General features: G+C 43.9%; 1 protein-coding gene across 1 annotated transcript in view; it reads left to right on the top strand.

Annotated features, from left to right (window-relative positions):
* Nucleotides 1-262: 262 nt before the first annotated feature.
* Nucleotides 263-20,880, top strand: part of LOC149440786 (interleukin-18-like) — a 48,274-nt gene continuing 27,656 nt past the window's right edge. The window contains exons 1-3 of the mRNA XM_089658160.1: nucleotides 263-394; nucleotides 12,632-12,673; nucleotides 20,324-20,467. Of these exons, the coding sequence (XP_089514286.1) occupies nucleotides 358-394; nucleotides 12,632-12,673; nucleotides 20,324-20,467 (223 nt within the window). The 5' untranslated portion in view covers nucleotides 263-357. The remainder of the gene's footprint in view (nucleotides 395-12,631; nucleotides 12,674-20,323; nucleotides 20,468-20,880) is intronic.

Here is a 20,880-nt window from a genome sequence, read left to right as displayed (position 1 = left end):
GCATCCATTTTTTTTATAATTGTATTGCTGTAATGATCCTGACTGTTTGAGTCATGTGTCCAATAAAATATAAAACTTAACAAAACTTCATATCTAGAAGCTATTCATATAGGAACCTGGAAAATCCATATTTTTTCCATTTTGTGTCTAAGTATGTATTTGTAACACTGGGAATACGGCATGCCAGAGGATGACGTTATGCAGCTCCTACTGTTCCTACGCCCACAAGAGGGTGCAGCAGACAGTAGAAGTAAGGCAGCCTGTTCACTATACAGTAGAGCGGTGTGTAACTTCCATACAATGAGTTAAAGAAGCACATATTTCTTTTTTTCTTTAGCTCAGCCAGAGAAATACATCATGGCGTTGGATTCTTGTGAGCAATTTTACATGTCTGGTGAGTTTTCATATTATTTTATATGATAGTTGTGTATTGACATTGAGTAGAGTAGTTACAAAGTTGGTTGTAGTAATAGGTTTCGTTGTTAGTCATGTCCCTGCAAGGCAGATTATCTTTCAGTAGTACGTCTTTGTTCTTGCTTTACCATGACTGCATTGAAAACAAAGGACATGCTTAGAAACTATAGTACTGTATTCTTACAAGTGGGTTCTAGAGCACATAACCATTTTTTCCCTTTTTTTTGTTGTTTGTTCAACGTTTTTTATTTGATTCTACATCTGAACTCCAACAATTATATTTTTTGCATATTTGTATTGGGCCAGCTTGAATTGAAAAATAATGCATATCCAGAGGGTCACTTGTGGGGTTGAAAATCACCGTAGTAGCCTACACTACATACAGTGAGAGCCATGACCTTCTGGGTTCTGTTCCAGCGGCTACCCAACTGCACACTAAGCATGGGGGGGGTCACTTGCTCAGCTCCTTGGCCACTCATAGAATGCCTTGCATTTTTTCACTGAATACAAGGTGTTCTCTTATTAGATGGGGGGCAGAGGTTTCCCTAGGGTTGGTGTCACCCGGTGCAGTAACACATGGTGTCACCCCTCCAGAGAGCAAGGAGCGGTGCCAATGTAGCGGTAAAATGAGTATCCCGTGAAGATATGAATCCCCTGAAGCAACTGTGCATGTGCGGGTTTCAGGCTGAAGAAGGTGATCGCTGATCTTCGACTTTAGCACAGTCCTGCCCAGGGGCGGACTGACAACCCATGGGGTCCCCAGGCAAAAGGGGATCATGGGGCCCCTGTGTCCTTGCCCAAACTCAAAAAAGCCTATGAAAAAGGTACCAGGGTCATCTCATGGGGCCCCCTACTGACCCTGGGCCCTCGGGCAGTGCCCGAGTTTCCAAACGGTCAGTCCACCCCTGGTCCTGCCATAGTTAACCCCTTACAGGCTGCAAACCGCTGAAGTTGATTCCAAGGGTCACTATGGGTTGCAAGATCAGTTAACCCCGTATAGGTTCAACTGATCTTGCAACCCAGAGTGATCCTTGGGATCGCGGTTTGCAGCCTGTAAGGGATTAACTGTGGCAGCTCTGTGCTAAAGTTGGAGATCGGCTTCTTCGGCTTGAAACCGGCACATGCGCAGTTGCTTCAGGGGATACATATCTTCACGGGACACTCATTTTACCGCTACATCGGGAGCAGCTGTCACTGTGCCGGGAATCCGGGATCACCCCAATAACTGGCCAGGACCTTCACAGAGCCCAGAAGCTCTGCTGGCATCCTGCTCCTGCACCCCCTGTGATGGTGTCACCCGGTGTGGCCCGCACTCCCGTACCCCCTAGGGATGCCACTGATGGGGGGGATGATGCCACAATTTCCATCTCATCAAGTTAGAAAACGTATTGTATTCATTGAAAAATAATACAAGACGTTCTATGAATGGCACCAAACAAGCCACCCCTTGTGTTTGGTGTGGATAGGGGAAGCTGTTGGCACAGAACCCAACTAGAGTACAATTGCCTAAACTCATGTCCTGGTAGTTGCGTGCATGAGGCCTCACCGGTGCCATCACATCACAGGGTGTATCACAGTTGGCAGGAGGGGTTGACCTCCCCTTGTGACGTTCTACTCACCAGAAATACTCCACTTTGGCTTTTATTACACACCTCCCTACAAGTTGCATTGAGTAACAAAAAAAGGTTAAAGACTGATTTTAGGCTTGTCATGGTGCGTTGGCAGCTTATTCTAAAATGGGCTGCCCTAAACCAATGCATGTGTGTTAAGGTACTGCAAAAATATAAATGGGTCCTAACAGAATTCCAAGTGATGCTGTCATGAAAGTCCTTTGTTCAGCCACTTACTGTTATGGAGTGACAGCTATCACACACCTCTAGTTGTAATGTCACGTGGTCATGCTAAATCACATAGGGGTTGATTTACTAAAGATAATTATACTGTGCCCTGGAAGTGCATCGTAAGTGCCCCTGCAAGCAGGGGTGTATTTAGCAAATGAAACAAGGCATTTGCCTAGGGCGGTATTTTTTTAGGGGGGCAGCACTGCCCCTGGAAGAAGGTACATATGCAGCATGGGGACCAGGTGGGATCCGAGAGAGGCTGCAGGCTGCTTGATGGTGTATACACAGACCAATTGTCACTCCTGGGGATGTCCAGAGCTGTGAAGGTGCGTCTCTTTCTCTCTTTCACTGGGGGGGGTGTGTGTGTTAGTGGAAGGCTCTTTCAGGTGGGGGGGCTGGTGTTGGTCGGTGTCAGGCTCTCTCTGCCGGGCTCAGGGAGGGGGGCATCTGATTTTTGTGTTGCCTAGGGCAGCACAACACCTAAATACACCATTGACCAGGGGCAGACTGACCATTTGGAAACTCGGGCACTGCCCGAGGGCCCGGGGTCAGTAGGGGGCCCCATGAGATGCCCCTGGTACCTTTTTCATAGGCTTTTTTGAGTTTGGGCAAGGACACAGGGGCCCCATGATCCCCTATTGCCCGGGGGCCCCATGAGTTGTCAGTCCTCCCCTGCGACTGCCTGCAAGTGCACTTTTGCTGCAGATCCGTGAGGGAAGCTCTGAAATACGGAGAAGCTCTGCTGATTTCTTTCATGCAATCATGCGCAAGCAAAAATGCTGTTTTGTTTATTTTCCTTACATGATACCCTCAGATCTAGAGCAACTGCACTTCCAGTGCATTGCAAGTGCTCTTCCAGTCCATTGCAAGTGCACTTGGAGTGCACTTGCAGTGCACAGCCTATTTGCCTTCAGTAAATCAACCCCATTGGGTACATACAGTCAACAGTTGTCATTTTCAGTATATTGGTCCAGAGCAATGATGTGCAACAAGTCTTGAGCAAGTTGACAGGAATTGGCTGATAGAGGATGGAAGAGATTGCCTGCACTGAAATACAAAAGAGCAAGGATGTGGAAAAAGATGGTAGGTATTTGGCAATACCAATGCTAGGTTTTAATATTCATTACAAGTAATTTGGGGCAGCATAATGTATTTTACTTTTAGGGCACCTTGACATTGTGGGGTTGATTCACTACAGGCAAATAGACTGTGCACTTTAGAAAGTGCAGGTGCTACAGAAGCTCTGCTGACTTCCATCATCCAATCATGTGCAATCAAAAATTCTGTTTTTTTTAAATTTCCCCGCATGTGATTGGGCATTCTTTTCAAAGTGAAGCTTTAGCTCATTTACTAAGCTCTGGAGCAAATGCACTTTTCATTATTTGCCTTTAGTAAATCGACCCCTATATCTTGCATCAGGCAGCGAATGAGAAAAATTAATCTGCCTCTTTTTTGCAATGCACCATAACCCATGGTATGTGCATTTGTCTGCTACTATAGTAGTATACTGGGGAGCAATTTAAAATGTATGGCACCGCAATGCACCGCAAGGTAGCCTTACCAATATTGTGCTGATTTGGCAAAATACGTGTTTTACTGCATGTTTTTGCAATGTGAAACTGTGAAAGGGCCCTTAAACCCTAACTCCAAGTTTACTGTCACTTTAACTAGTTCATTTGGACCAAGCTGGCCCAAACAAGCTATTTGTTACATCAACAGGTGTTCCCGCTTGGTGCGCTATATGAACTGTATGTGGCATTGGATACATACAGTATACAGCTCAATGTGTCATTCCCAGGGGCGGACTGACCATTTGGAAACTCGGGCACTGCCCGAGGGCCCGGTGTCAGTAGGGAGCCCCATGAGATGCCCCTGGTACCTTTTTCATAGGCTTTTTTGAGTTTGGGCAAGGACACAGGGGCCCCATGATCCCCTATTGCCCGGGGGCCCCATGAGTTGTCAGTCCACCCCTGGTCATTCCCCTGCCTCTCTGCCTCAGCTAGTCAGAGGAAGCTTTGCAATCATTCATAACATACAAAACTGCCTACATGGAAGAAATATCTATTTGAAATATATTTAAAAAATATTCTTCCCAAATATATTGACATATATATGAAATGCTACAATTTTGGCCATATTCAATATATTTCAAAATATATTTCAACAAATAAATATAAATATATATATATATATATATATATATACTGTATGTTGAAATGACGTTTTATTACAAAATATATGAAAAATATTTTTAAAAACACATTTCAGATATACTGTATGTCTTTAAAATACAAATCTACATTTTTGGAATGCATTTCCAAATATATGTTAAAATGACTTTTTTATATGTTAAAAAAAAATCTGAAGAATATATTTTAAAAAAATATATTTTTTAAAATATATATATATATTTTAAAATATATTCTTCAGATTGTTTTTAACATATAAAAAATGCATTCCAAAAATGTAGATTTGTATTTTTAAAGACATACTACAGTATATTTGAAATGTATTTTTAAAAATATTTTTCATATATTTTGTAATAAAAACACATTTCAACATACAGTATGTGTATATATATATATATATATATATATATATATATATAAATATATTGAATATGGCCACAATTGTAGCATTTCAAATATATGTCAATATATTTGGGAAGCACATTAGTATATTTTTAAAATATATTTCAAATCAATTTTTTTTCCATATGTTTTTCCTATGGGAGCGGGATGAGAAGCCCTCATCCCCCTGCTAGAAAACAGCTCTGTACACTGTATGTAACTGATGCTACATGCAGTTTTTACAGAGCACTCAGTGGGCACACCCAGGGGACTATATGGAAACTCGGGCACTGGCTGAGGGCCCGGGGTCAGTAGGGGGCCCCATGAGATGCCCCTGGTACCTTTTTCATAGGCTTTTTTGAGTTTGGGCAAGGACACAGGGGCCCCATGATCCCCTATTGCCCAGGGGCCTCATGAGTTTTCAGTCCGCCCCTGGGCGGCAAATGGATAGAAAACCTGGAGTCAGGCTTTAAACCTTTGGAGAATGCATGCAATAATGTCTGTTTATATATCTATTGTTACACTCTGATACAAACACACTCTTGTCTATCTGTGCAATAGCTTGAAATATGTGGCCTGTCTTGGATAAGCCATAGACTAGCTTGGTAAGTGCTAAAGAGGTTGCAAAGGCTGAAGGTTTTTTTTTTGCACACTCTGCAAACCCCCCCTCCTCCCTTTACACTTACTGGAGCATGACACCTCAATCCAGCAATGTGCATGAGAGCAGAGGCTCTCTCCTCTATCTCCCTCCTCATTGGCTCAGAGGCAGCAACGGAAAACATCGGGTCCTGCTGCTGTCAATCACAGCCAGTGAGGAGGGAGCAGGGGTGGGAGGCCGAGCCATGATCTGTTTGTTTTATAGACTGGCTCGGGAGTCACTCACTTGAATGCCCCCATATTATTATTATTATACAGTATTTATAAAGTGCCAATAGTTCGCTCAGCGCTGTATATTACAAAGGGGGACAGAACATGTGACAGAACAATACCAATACAATGCAAAACATGAGGGGATTGAGGGCAAACTGCACTCAGCATGGGGGAGGAGCCAGAAGCCCCGCCGGAGGATCCACAAAGAAGAGGATCAGGGCTGCTCTGTGAAAACTGATTGCACAGAGCAGGTACGTATGACATATTTGTTATTAAAAAAATGTCCTGCATGGTTTGCTCCTTCTCTGAGGTCTGTGTACTATCAAGAAATAAAGTATTATGCAATCCAGTCTGACCTCGTCACTTTGTGTCATTTTCCGGTATGTAGGCGTGTGTGTGTGTACTATGAAATGTTCATGCTTTAATGCAATAGTTCCTTCTGAATAACCTATTGCATAGTAGCAATACACACTTGAGAACTGCTAAATTCAAGTTCTTGCATAGTGTGCCTGTATTATGGGACAGCATCTTTTTACTGCCTGCCAAAAAAAAAAGGGAGGAAGTTGGAAGCTGATACTCTGTAGAACTTTAGGAATGCAGTTTGGCCACAAATAATACAAAACAGGATCAGCAGTTACATTGTATGGGCACTTTCATAGATCACTTTTTTTTTTTTTTGCAACATACAGGGAGAAAGTTATTAACCAATTCTGCACCACCCTATAGCAGAAACACTGCTAGAGGGCGGCATGGGTGCGCAAAATCACGTGTATATATATATATATATATATGTGATTTTGCAGTTCCATTTAGGGGGTGCGCAGGCCCTACCCGCGAAGCCATTTGCGGCCTCGGCTATCAATCACCGAGTCCCAGCCAGTGATTACTCGCCGGCACTTGGTGATCGTCGAGCAGGGGCGAATTGACTATTTGGAAACTCAGGCACTGCCAGAGGGCCCGGGGTCAGTAGGGAGCCCCATGAGATGCCCCTGGTACCTTTTTCATAGACTTTTTTGAGTTTGGGCAAGGACACAGGGGCCCCATGATCCCCTATTGCCCGGGGGCCCCATGAGTTGTCAGTCCACCCCTGTCGTCGAGTATCTCCAATGGGGGAGAGACTTGTGTATAAACAACACAGATCTCTCCCCTGTCAGCTCCTGCACACTGCTTAGTATGTCTATGCATAGCAGAGCCACACAAATCAGTGTGTTTACAGTGAAGCACACACACAGCCCCCATAGTGAAACAGCACACAGTTAACCCTTTGATTGCCCCTTCCTGCCCAGTGCCATTAGTACAGTGTCAGTGCTTTTTATTAGCACTGATCACTGTATTGGTTTTACTGAGAATGTCAATGGCACCAAGTCAGTTCCCCCCAGTGTCAGAATGCCTGCCGCAGTCCCGCAGTCCCACAGTCGCTGATCGCTGCCATTACTAGTAAAAAAATTTAGTATATATATCTCCATTTGTAAATTTTATAACTTTCACGTAAACCAATTAATTTACACGTATTGGGATTATTTTTTAGCAAAGACATGGAGCAGAATACATTTTGGCCTAAATTTATGACAAAATTCGATTTTTAACATTTTTTATTGGACATGTTTAGTAGCAAAAAGTCAAAAATATAGTTTTTTTTCTCAAAATTGTTGGTCTTTTTTCATTTATAGCGCAAAAAATAAAAAACAAAGAGATGATCAAATACCACCAAAAAGAAAGCTATGTTTATGGTAAAAAAAAGTACGTAAATTTCATTTGGATGCAGCATTGCATGACTGTGCAGTTGTCAGTTAAAATAACGTAAGGCCGTATCGCAAAAAAATGGCCTGGTCAGGAAGGGGGGGGAAATCCTCTGGAGGGCAAGTGGTTAACCTCGCTGCACAGCAAGACAATGTAACTGATTTACCATAAAATCACAACTTGAGTCATATATTCCTCTTCTGCGGCTCACACTGTGCCAGTATAAAACAAGCCCTGACTGCTTCTAAGTTGTTTGAGTGTTTTAAAGTCCAACTTTGTCACCCCCCCCTCCAGTCAAAGTCTCCCCTCTTCCTCCCTGTACCCCCTCCTCAAATATTCCAGCATATTTACCTTAGGACTCATTCACACCAGGTGTGGTGGAACTGTGTTGGTTGGCTATTCCAGCACAGCCCCTACTGCAGGAGAAGGCAAAGTGCCTTGTCCCCTATGCCATTGGTTCGCACCACCATGTTGCGGTAGTGTGCGGGAGATGCATGCTAAAAAATAAAGTACAGCAGGCCGTGCTTTTTTCCAGTTCAGTGCAAGGCAATCCACCCCTTTGCACAACACAGTGGACCATATAACTTTATGAAATGTCACTGTGTGACTATTCAATACACTTTGTTTAAGAAAAAAAGAACAGTGCAATGCACCACGATCAGTGCATCAGCACTGCCTTTGTCCCGCTGCATCACACCGCGCCGCACACCAGCCACTGCATTGTGAAGAGACCCTCAAAATGTAAGTTCACCTTCATGAAAATTTCCCCCTATGCAGTTCCATGTCCTATGAATAGTACATACCAGAGCCCCTCCTAGTAAAGGCATTACAAATGCAGGTGTGTGACATAAATGTGACATAAATGTACAGATTTGAGTAGATAAGATGTGACCTGTAGAAAATATGACAATGTAATCCTAAATGTAGTTTCAGTCCTTGTCATTAAAGAAATAAGGTATTCAGAGACAGATGGTCATCAATTAGCATCTGAAGGGACCTAGCCTCCTCTGGAAGTGGCACCAGGGTGCTAACAAGATTTTGTCACCTATACCTAATCAGACTCTGCCATCTTCCTGAAGCTGAAAAGAGAAATGCAGACGTTTCAGCTTCATGACACCAGGGGGTCTCCGACCTGTCTAGGGAGCTCTAAAAGAATATACATAGATCAAAGGAGTATATTTCATCCCTCATAAAAGCTAAAATATTAGTTTCAGAGAGATGAAAGTACTTCCTTCTGATGGTGCACTCTGTGGGCCACAGCGGCATATAAAAACTATATTTGTGGCCTATGGAGAATGCCAGGAAAATGCAAGAAATGGTTATCTGGCACTGGAGTGCGATAGCGGAACAGTGATTGGTACTGTCGCGATCGGACTGATGCGCTGGTGTCGGAAATTAAATCCCCAACTTGGTGATTCAAGCCGGTCTTGGTCCAATTGACTTTGGGCAGTTTGGCACCCAGAACAGCCTGTGGGCGGGTACAGGAACACCCCCCAGAGTCAATTGGCTAAGAACTCATGTCCAGCCTACGTCCATATCCCCATAAATTGAGGACACGGACATTTGGGCAGTGTAATTCGTATGGATCCGGTTCTATTTGACTGACAGATTGCTGACTCTCTGACTTGCTCCAGTTGCAGGATAAATCTTGGTAAAAGTTTTATCTCTGTTTTTTATTCCCTTTTATTTTATAGTGAATAGTTTATGTGTGTCTTCTTGTATTTTTTTCTATTTTCTGTAACTTTTTATATTTTGTACATATTTTATGCACTGCACGCTTTCAGGATATTAAATCTTAAAATTAATAAGTGACTTCTGTGTATTTAAGCTCGGGCTCACATCTTCAGAGAGATTAGATTGTATTGTATTTTAGTGTCTTTATATGCTCGGTCAAGCTCATTGCCAATCTGTATGCAATTGCACTGCGTGTTGGCAGATTGCGTGCAGATTGTAAAGGTAACAGGTCTGCCAGATGGATATCTGTGTGTGTGGGGTGTCCCAGCAGACCGCTCTGCGGATAAATTGTTGGGTGGTGGCAAGCTACTGTTTGTGGTGTGTCTGGTGTGAGGGTGTGTGGATAGTGGAAGAGTGATTAACACCGGGGTTCTGGCTTGTAGGATCGCTGGAGGGATCCTAGAAGGGTGGGTGATTGCTAAGCTGCTCCTCAACCCTAGTTAGTGCAACAGATTGTATGTAAGATTTGTATCTGCCAGTGTGTGGTCAGCCATCTGGATTGGAGTGTAGTCTCCCCCCCGGTGTTGGCCAAGAAGTAGTGCGGGCTGTGAAAGTATATCACGGCTGGTCTTATATACAGTTTTATATATTCAAAGTTAAGTCCCCCTTATTCCCTCTTACCCCAAGTCACGGCCGCACGTGTGCACCTCGGTTAGCTAGTCGCTGTGGGCGTGGCAGGTGGGTGAACCCGTGACAAGGTGTTGGGAAGATTCTTCAGAAAAACCGCTGGCCTTCCATTCCTCTTCGATCCTGCCATTTGCAGGATGGGCTGAAGATCCCAATAATGAGCCCCCTACATATGTGCCCAGTGTATTCTCTCCTGGCTCCAGCTTTACTAGCGGCAGTGTGCACACTGTGTTCTCTCCCAGGTTCATCTTAGAAAGGTAGCGGCTGCTTTGGGCCATTCAACTGCGTTCATGCACAGTACATGATGTCCTTGTAAACTAAAATGGAGTCAGGAGAGGATGCACAGAGGCAGATTTACTAAAAGTGGCAAAAAAAGTGTGCACTGTAGCCAATCAGCTTCTAACTTCAGCTTGATCATTTACACCTGGTTCGCATATATACAGCTATGTGGGCCGCGTTTTGCGCAAGTACGAGACCCAATTCATTTGAATGGACTCCCGTGCCCCGTGCCACGCAGGGAAGAAGTCCCTGCACTTCTTCTGAAAACACACCTCGGTTCCCAGTACGGTTGCGTTTTCCAGTGCGGGCGGCGTGCCATTAGAACTAATGGCACCCGCCCGCGGGTGCGCATTCCTCTGGGTGCGATACTCACACATGCGCAGTGGGTACCCACCTGTGAAACCTCAAGCTATCACAGGTGGGTGCCCACACTGAAGATGTCGGCCTCCTGGAATACAGGATGGCCGGTGAAACGGGCTGCGGGGGACACACCGCAGTACCGAGGGACAGGTAAGTGGCTGTTTTTTAAAAGTCAGCAGCTACAGTTTTTGTAGCTGCTGACTTTTAGTTTTTGACAGCGTGAGTGAAACTCCACTTTAAGCTTTAGCAATAAAACCTGGAAGCTGATTGGTTTCTATGCAGAGTTGAACCAGATTTTGCACTCTCCAGTTTTAGTAAATAATCCCAACAGTTTGAATGGCCCAAAGCAGCTGCTGGGGGGGGGGGGGGCGATATTGTGATATTCATCCTGTTCTGCAAATGGCCGGACGGAGAAGAATAAGGAGGACCAGTGTTATTTATAGCGAGGCCCCCAAACATCTGCATTTGTTATGGGAGGACCTTCACCATTTACAAAAGGAGGAGTTCTGGTATGTACTACTCATTGGATGCAGAATTGCATAGAGAGATGTTTTAAAAGTGAACTTATACTTTAAAGTAAGCAAGCTGGAATTTGAAGTCAGGGTCCAGGGAAGAAGAAAGGCTTGGACTGGAGGTGAGGATAACTTACACTTTAAATCCAGGTTTCTTCCAGCCAGTCTAACACTTATCCAGGAATGTCTAGGAATGCACACAGCCTGAAGCATGCCCAGATATGTGTCCCCATGGCTTCCTATAGGGGCACATGCAGAAGTGGAAGGGTAGAGAGTGCCAGTGGGGGAGCCCAGAAGAGGTAAGGGACCGGTCTGTGCGATACCATTGTACAGGTGTCAAGTACCTTGGTGGAGGCCAAAGTGGCTTCCCTTGCAGCTCTGATCCACACGCCTAAATGTGGGAACAGGTGTGCGAGGCTCTGGGTAGCATAGGTGCCAGGATAGAAGGTGATGATCAGTAGAGATGGTCTGCAGAGATGGTGGCTTATGCAGACAAGAGAGAATACCAGTGCATTGATTGTGGGGAATGCCAGACAGGGCCCAGAAGGCAGATCTGGTAACCAGGTTATGAAGGAGCAGGCAGAAGGACATAGTCTGGAAGCTAAAGCCAAAGTCATACATGATCAGACGTCAAGAGCCAGGCCAGGTTCATACACAGATGAGCAGAGGTAGAAGGAATAGAGTCTGGGGACAAACTGGGTTGAGCCCAGGAGAAAAAGCAGAAGCGAGGACAAGCAGCAAGCCAGAGGATTCAGAGGGAAATTGACTTTTATGAATGTACAATATATACGTAAAGTGCTGCGTAAAATGACAGCACTGTATAAGTACCTGAAATAACTAAACCCAGGAATGGGCCGAATTGGTAACAGGGAGTCAGGCAACTGGGTAACCAGGATGAACAGGAAATGAAGCTCAGAGAGCTGAAGAACATCCAGCAATCAGCACATCAGGACCTCCAGGCACCTGCCAGTGTATTCCGATGCATGCTGATGCACATGAATGCTCCAGGTTTCCAGTGCAAGGTGGTTACTAGAGTCCATCTATGTACTGGCACATGTACATGAGCATTAGCTTCACAAATACTGGTTCCCCAAGAACAGGGCAGGTAAATATAAACCTCTTTTTATTTAAATAAAAACAAAAAAAACTTCACTTTAATATTAATATTATTATTATTATTATTAATATTATTATGATACAGGATTTATATAGCGCCAACAGTTTGCTCAGCACTTTATCATTTTAAATGCTAACAGTTTTCAATTGAGATGGACTATTGCTGCCTGAAAATAATTCTCAGATCCTTTATTTGATTGGACAAATTCCTTATCCCACAGTATTTCAACCATGGGTGGAATAATGGTGTGTAGACCTCATAGCAAGCTTTGCTTATGGGGACAAAACCCCCAAAACACATATTAAAAGCATTAGTGGTCTATAAAGCTTGATATGGCAGGACCACATGTTTAAATGTACTGATTCAGACAGTCACAGACTACTGTACAGAGGCCAATTGTATCACTTACTGAGTATGCAGCTTCTTTATCTTTTAATCTTTGCCTAGGTTCCTTCTTCCAGGGTGGCTCCCTTCTCTTGCAGTATCCTCATTAATGATACTTTAAGTAGTCAACCTAATTTATCTTTTAAGTAGAATATATGGTGATTATGATCTTTTTTATTACAGATATTGACTTTGAAGTTGAAGATGACGTTATTTATTGTAGATGTAAGTATCATCCCTATCAATAAGGTCACCCTTACTCTTTTTGTGATACTGCATTTTAATTTGTTTAAATGCCTTATTTAACCTCTTGTTGACGTCCTCCCAGGATAGCACCCCCCACGTGTCCTCAGCGGCCCACACCTGTGATTGCTGTGTCCTTTGACATGGTAAAGGGCCAGTCACAGTGGCATTTTACCACATGATCAGCTGTGTCCAATCACAGCTGATCACTATGCAAACACACTTGCTGGTTATTGGCAGTACTTTCCTCACGTTGTCACAGCGTAAGAAAAGTGCTGCCGATAACCGAAAGGTCTGAAAAAAGACATCTACGCTGATAATCAGGGTACTGATTATTAGTGCCCTGATTATCAGTGCAATCCCAAAAGTGCCCATCAGTGCCCAGCAGTGCAGCCAATGTGTGCCCAGCAGTGCTGCCAATCTGTGCCCATCAGTGCCGCCAGTCACTGACACCTATCAGTGTTGCCTATCAGTGCCGCCAGTTAGTACTGCCTATCAGTGCCCTTCAGTGCTGCCTATTAGTGTCCATCAATGCTGACTATTAGTGTCCATCAGTGCCATGTATCAGTGCAGCCTCATCAATGCCCAGCAGTGCCGCCTCATCAGTGCTGTCTCTTCAGTGCAGTCTATCGGTGCCCATCAGTGCTGCCTCATCAGTGCCCATTAGTGCTGCCTATCAGTGGCCATCAGTGCAGTCTATCAGTGCAGCCTCATCAACACACATCAGTGAAGAAGAAAAACTTCCCGTTTGCTGAATTTATTAATAGAAACTAAGAAAAACTTTTTTTTTTCAAAATTTTTGGTCTTTTTTCGTTTGTTTCAAACAATAAAACACCCAGTGTTGATTAAATACCACCAAAAGAAAGCTCTATCTGTCTGAAAAAAATGATAAAAATTTTATATGGGTACAGTGTTTTGTGCAATTGTCATTCAAAGTGCAGCAGCACTGAAAGCTGAAAATTGGCCTGGGCAGGAAGGGGGTAAAAATGCCCAGCAGGTAAGTGGTTAAAGAAGACAGATGATGAAGAGAGATGATATAACAAAATGCTTTATGGAACATTTACAAGGAAGATGAATTCTACATTAAAAGAACAGAGCAGCGGTTCCTTCATTTTTATTGTTTTTCCATCACCAATTGAAAAGATGGGTTTACAATGAACAACACTTGTCTATCGTCTCCGTTACTTCTCTCTCCTGGATCAGGCAAACATACCGCCTACCTGGGCAGTCGCTGTCACATCTGACGAACTCTCTGCTGGTGGTGTGGGACTGTGGACTGTCCTCAGTACCAGGCCCACTAACACTTTTTATGGGCAATTCTGAATTTCCCCCACACTTCCTACAATGGTAGTCTATGGAGCCCTCTCCGATCAGGCAGGCTATTAGCTACACAGGCCTTAATCCCCTGATTTGCTTGACCCCTCAATTCTCCATACGTCCAGGTAGGTAGCTTCACTGCTTTCAGCTTAAACATTTGTACACATACCTATCTGTGTGTAGATCATTGCACAGAGATCTAACACCCTTTGAGTCCATCTGTGTTCAACAATCTGACTGTTCCCAAGTGTTCTCCACAATCAACAATTATTATTTTTTATTATGACTACTATTCAGGACAATTTAGTACAGTTGGGATCAAAAGGCCATGCTAATTTGAGCTTAGAATCTAAGAGGGAGGGCCAAGAGATATAAAAGGTAAAAACTGTGGGGGATGGGCTGATGGAGAGAATTAATGTACAGTTGTTAGGTGGGGGCAGAATAGGCCTCTCTGAAAAGATGAGAGAGTCTGACAGATTGGGGTAGGGAGTTCCAGAGGATGGGAGAGGCTCTGGAGAAGTCCTAGAGATGAGAATTGGAGGCGGTGACAAGGGAGCTAGAGCAGGAGGTCTTGGGAGCAATAAAAAGAACAATTTGATTGGTATTTTGAGACTAGGTTTGTGATGTAGCTGGGGGCCGAAATGTGGATGTCTTTGTACGTTTTTGTTAGTATCTTGAATTTAATTTGTTGGATGAGCGGACGCCAGTTGGATGATTCTGACAGCAGCATTCATAATGGAACGAAGGGAGGATAGCCTATGTAAGCATAAGCCAATGAGGAGCGAGTTGCAGTAGTCAAGGCGAGAGATGACCAGGGAGTGAATTAGTAGCTTTGCAGTGTCATTGGTTAGGAAGGGGCATATTTTGGAGATGTGTTGTAGATTTTTAGGTGGCAAGCTTTGGACAGTGGTTGAATGTAAGGCCGAAAGGAGAGTTCAGAGTCCAGGATTACAGCTAGCACCCTGGCATGCAGGGACGGGTTGATAGCTGAGCCGTTGATATTAACGGAGAAATCAGGGAAAGGGGCAGGTAGGGGAAGAAATATTATGAGCTTGGTTTTGCCACCAATCGATTTATGGCAAAGATCAGAGGAATATAGTTTATCTCTCATAAAAGCTAAAATATTAGTTGTGGAGAGATGAAAATAATTCCTTTTGATTGTACACATTTTGGGTTACCTGTACATGTAAAACTGTATTTGTAGCGTGTATTGAATCCAAAAGAAATCCCCAAAATGGTTGTATGCAGCCTGATCATGGCAGACAAGCGCTGGTTGGTCTTGTGATTGGACTAACGCGTTGGTGTCAGAAATCCTATCCCTGACAAAACCATCACAACCATTAATGGCCCATTTAACTCTGGTCCCTTCAGAACACAGAACTATCCTGTGGGCTGGGAAGGGAACATCCAATCCAGTGTTGAGTGGCCAAGGGCTTAAGTCTTGCACACCTCCATATCTCCATACTTTGAGGTGCATGAGATATGGATGGTGTGATTCACACTCTAACTGGCAGATTGTGACTTTTGTTTTGGCGGTTTTGCTCCTGCACTTATTCACTTGGTTCTCTCTAAGATTATAAATGTAATAAGTGATTACAACCTTTTGTCTATACATACATTTAGCCAATCCTCATGTGGCTATTACCAATAATGTTACTAGCAAAGGATAACAACTGGGAAAAAAATAAAGATCTAATTTATTTACACAGAAGAAAAGTAGTTACTAATCAAATCAAACAAAAGATATGATATTACAGAATAACATACAGTAAATTATCAGTATAAAGAGATGACTATAGGAAAGAAAGTTATAGAAAAGAAATAGAGCAATGCTGACACATTACACAGACATCCTGATGTTCTGAGGTCTGGGCTCCAGAAGGGAACAAAGGGACATAGAGGCAGAACTTTACACCCCCTCCCCCCTCCCTTCCAGGTAGTCCCACCCTTCAATAGGTTTCAGTATTTTGCCATTTCTGTTTAAAGGGGGGCTCTGTGATTTGTGAAAGACATTGGCCAACTGTAGTTCATCAGATGGAATTTAGGATGGGCCAATGTCCAAGAAGCATACCTTCTTTGAAGCCAGTTACTTCGTAGGAGGTGTTAGAAATGACGGCTCCAGGGCTTATTCAGATGGATGGCCTTACTGTCATAAACCTCTACAGGAAACCTAAGGGGGGTGTTGAGATGATGCAACAGATGGTAAATAAGGTACAGGAATTGAGACCCCTATCAGAAGTTAACAATAGTATTAAAAATTATTGTAGGCCCAAAATATCTATCACACTTTCCGGCATGCTCCAACCACGGGATAAATCTTGGTAAAGTTTTATTTCAGTTTTTCTATCCCACTTTATTTTCATATCCAATAGTCAAATTGTGTATATCCTTTTGTCTTTGTAGTTTTTGTAACTCTTTTCTTTGTACACATTTTATGCACTCCCCACCTTCGGGATATTACATTATAACAGTGCTGGGACAAGGCTTTCTAGCGCCCAGGGCGAAGAAGCCAAACGCCCCCCCCCAAGATGTATGAGCATTGTGTATCAACAAACATCCCCTCCAACCTCCTGAAAATGTGAGCTCTAATCTGCACACTTACCCCCTAAGCATGAATTCTCTTTGCAAGCCTAATTCTCCAAACAAAAATTCCCCCTCTTCCCAGTACAGATTCCACTCCCTCATTGAAATCCCCAACCCTGCATCTATGCCCCCACATCCCCCCTCCCAGGTCAAATCCTTTCCTTCCACAAATTCTCCCCTCCTAGCACAAATCCTCTACTCCTCAAATTTCCCCTCTGAGCACAAATCCCTCTCAACATCCCCACGCTAGCATAAAACCTCCCCCCAAATCCCCCCTCCTAGCACAAATTCCCCTAAATTACCCTTCTTAACACCCCCCCAAATCACCCCAGCACAAATACCATCCCCTACAAATTCCCACTCCTAGAACAAACCTTACCCCCCATCACTCCCAGAATTCCCCCTCCCAGCATCTTCCCCCATCTTCCCTTCCAGCACAAGTCCCCTTTCCTCATTTCCAGCACAAATCCCCCAAACTCCCCCCTAGTACATATGCCTCCCATCATCCCTAATAACCCCCCCCCTCAAATCACCCTTCCTAAAGTTTCTCCGCCTAGTACAAATGCTTCCCTCTCAATAACCCCCCCAAAAAATCCCACCTCCCAGCAAAAATCTCCCCTCGTAGCTTGACCCCCTCCAAAAAAAAGTTTTACATTTTTTCATCTAGAACAAATCTTACCCCCCCCCTCCCGAATTCCTCCTCCCTGCACAAATCCTCCTTTACCCCTCTTCCAGCACAAATCCCCCCAGACCCCCCTTCTACCACATATCACCCCCCCCCAAACCCCTCCTTCTACCACTAATCTACTTCTTCCTCTCTGGCACAAATATATGCTACTCTGCCCCCCCCCCTCCAGTTTTACCATATTTAATTTCACACACAGAGCTCACATACAATGCTGCTGCAGATGGTTGTGGGATAATAAAAGCAGCTTCCCCCAGACTCCTCCTGAACTGTGAGGTGTCAAAAAGAGGAGGAGCCTGTGGACAGCTGCTTTTAACTTTTGACAGTCAACCAGCAGGGAGGGGTGCGGGGGTGTGGGATAGCAGCCACAGACACTCACAATAGAGATTGCAGTAGCTGTCAGATCGCTTTGTGCAATGCTACGCTCCTCGATCCAGACACTCACATCGGACTGAAAAGGATTTGTTTACCTGACCCCATTTCCTCCCAGCAAAGAATGCAGGCAGGGGGCAGGTAAGCAAATCCTGCTCAGTCTGATGCGACAGTCCTGATCGAGGAGCGCGGAAGTGACAGAAAGAAGAAACTGGAGGGGTGATAAAGCCTTCACATGGTACCATCCCGCCCAGTGCAGCTGTCTCTTCCACCCTCCCTAGTCCCGGTACTGCATTATATAATGAATAAGTGGCTTCTGTGTACTAAGCTAGGATATGTATCCCTGGAGAGATTGATGCATTTTAGTGTCTATGTGCTTGGCTCATTGCCAATCTGTATCCAATTGCACTGTGTATTAGCAGATTGCATGCAGATTGTAAAGTAGCAGATCTGCCAGATGGAGATGTGTGTGGGTGTGTGGTCGCTTAGCAGACCACTCAGCGGACAAGAAGCTAGGTGGTGGAAAGCTACTGTTTGTTGTGTGTCTGGTGTGCAGATGTGTGTGGACAGTAGGAAGAGTGGTTAACACAGGGGTTCAAGCTTGTAGGATAGCTGGAGGTATTCTAGAAGTGTGTGCTAATTGCTACAATTCTCCCCAACCCTGAGAGTGCACCAAATTGTATGTAAGATTTGTGCCTGTGTGTGGTCAGCCAGTTAAATTGGAGTAGAGTCTCCTACTAGGGGTGGTAAGAGGTAGTGCAGGATGTGAAAAAGATATTAGAGCCAGTCTTATCTGCCCCAGTCAAGGGTCTCACCTCAGGTACCTAGTCACTTGCATCCTTGACAGTGTATCACAGTTTTAGAAAGAAAAACTAAGATACCTTAAAGAAAGAAATATCAGAGATTTGTAGACACAAAATCATTACTGGAAGATGATGTGGTAGGCCTGGATTTAATTGAATATCATGAACATTGAAGGGTTTGCTACATTATCAGTGACCCTGTCATACAGGTCAGTGGGATTGGCTGGATGTGTGACCGGAGGAGCCAGCATATCTGATGCCCCAGTCCTGTAGACTCCAGTGAGAGCACTGCCAGGTACATGTGCTTCTGTCTGCCTGCATCAGGCTTGGAATATGTTGTGTTTGCGGAGTAACTTGCATTCATTGTAAAGTATGTTCCATTTCCAGAGCTGTTTTTGGCTTGATGCTTCTTTATCTGGTAGTTCAGCCAAAGGTTCCTGTTCTGGACACAAAGAATCTTCAGAATTTTGCTCTTGTAGCTTTTCTGGTACTTCTGAGTATTCAGGACTTCCAGATGAGACATCCACCTCCATCGCTGGAGTATTATCCATTGGTTTCCAGTAATATGGCCCACGGAAAGAAATCCCCATTTTTGATGACACGATGGATCCAGATTTGGCTTCCCTGCTTATCTGTGGCAGTTTCCTTATCTAAACTGACTGGCTCTGCATGGTAACTCGTGTTTGGTTTCAATTTTTCGTCTCCTCCAGCTCCAAGTTTGTCATCTTATTGAAGGGAACCATATTTTCTCCACGTTCATTTCTCAATTGCACCACCTTACTGATGAGCTCAGCTGCCCGGATTTTTATTTTTCCTTCTCAGGTGCCCGCTTTCTGTTTTTATTTTCTTTGATGCAGTTTAGAATAATTTAATTTTCCCCAGACACAGACTTGATATCTTGGGTAAGTCCCACAATCCGGATGGAGGGGTTGGGTAGTTTGTATATGGATGAGACGTGGAACTTTTTCAGGAGGTCAGATATTTTCTGAATCTCAGCTTCTTCTATTTCAGCAACACATTCTTCAGTGATTATCTTCTCTGCTCTATGCAGAGCCATACAAAGCAGTGTGCAGGAGCTGACAGGGGTGAGAACTGTATTGTTTACAAACAGGTCTCTCCCCTGTCGGTGATACACAGTGATTGCCGGGTGTCGGTGAGTAATTACCGGCCAGGACCTGGTGATCGACTGGTGAGGATGCCAATGGTGGCACGGGTTTCTCTATGTAATTTTGCGCACTCCTGCCACCCTGTAGCAGTAATTCTGTTAAAGGGCGGCAGGAAAGCGGTTAAAGACAACAAAAGGAAAGCTCTATTTGTGTGAAAAAAATTCTAACAATTTTGTTTGGTTATTGTGATCAAAGATGATGATTGGCATGCGCAAGAAGAGGGTGAAAGTGGCTGGTATGGAAATGGTTATGTTACACAAGTTATTTATTTATTTCAGGTACTTATATAGCACTGTCTATTTATGCAACACTTTACACATATATATGTATTGTACATTCACATCAGTCCCTAACCCTCAAGGGGTGTACAATCCAAGGTCCCTAACTCACATTCATACATACACATATTAGGGCCAGGATTCAATTAATCTACCAGCATGTCTTTGGAGTGTGGGAGGAAACCCACACAGGCACAGGAAGAACATGCAAACTCCAGGCAGGTGGTGCTGTGGCTGGGATTTGAACCAACGACCATAGTACTGCCAGGTGGAAGTGCTAACCATTTAGCCATTGTGCTGCCCAAGTTGCCTGTATTTGAATTGTAATGTTTGGGGGGGGGGGGGTCAGGTGGAATTGGGTTTAAAAAAAGGTACTGCTTTCTGTGTCCATATGGATAGTCCAATATTATCTCACATCTGTTTTCTAGGTATTGAATCGGACTCATGGAAATTAGGCAATAACCCTATCATGTGCGTTATTAAGAACTACTTTAATGAATACTTGACAGCTAAATACGAAGGACACGATGATGTCATTGCAGTGTTCGAGGAAACCGACCATGGCTCCCAAGGTAAAACTTTTATGATGATTGCAACACAAACAAAAGAAGTACAATAATTGTTTCCTGCTTAGAGAAAGCACACAATAGCTTATTTAACAGCATAGTTGTGAAACCATAAATGAGGCATCAGGGAGTCACATTCTGTCTTATCAAAGCAAATACCTGTCAGTAGATTTGCTGTGTTTAGAAAAATTCAGTGTCTGCATGTTGCTCTTGGCCTGTTGAATTGAGTTTTATGATAGCTAATCAGCTTCTAAGTTCAGCTTGTTCAGTTTTGGCAATAAATCCTAGAAGCTGATTGGTTTCTATGCAGAGTTGCACCCGATTTTGCACTTTCCAGTTTTAGTAAATAACCCCCATTGCCTTGTCATTACGGTCTCTGGTCCCCCATGGAACTACATGGTTTCCAGAATATTGGGTTG

This window comes from Staurois parvus, unplaced genomic scaffold (genome assembly GCF_062004578.1).
Source record: "Staurois parvus isolate SC_StPar_1 unplaced genomic scaffold, SC_StPar_1.0 ptg001053l, whole genome shotgun sequence".
NCBI lineage: Eukaryota > Metazoa > Chordata > Amphibia > Anura > Ranidae > Staurois > Staurois parvus.
Note: the sequence above shows the minus strand (reverse complement) of the source record. Positions and strands in the feature narration are given on the sequence as shown.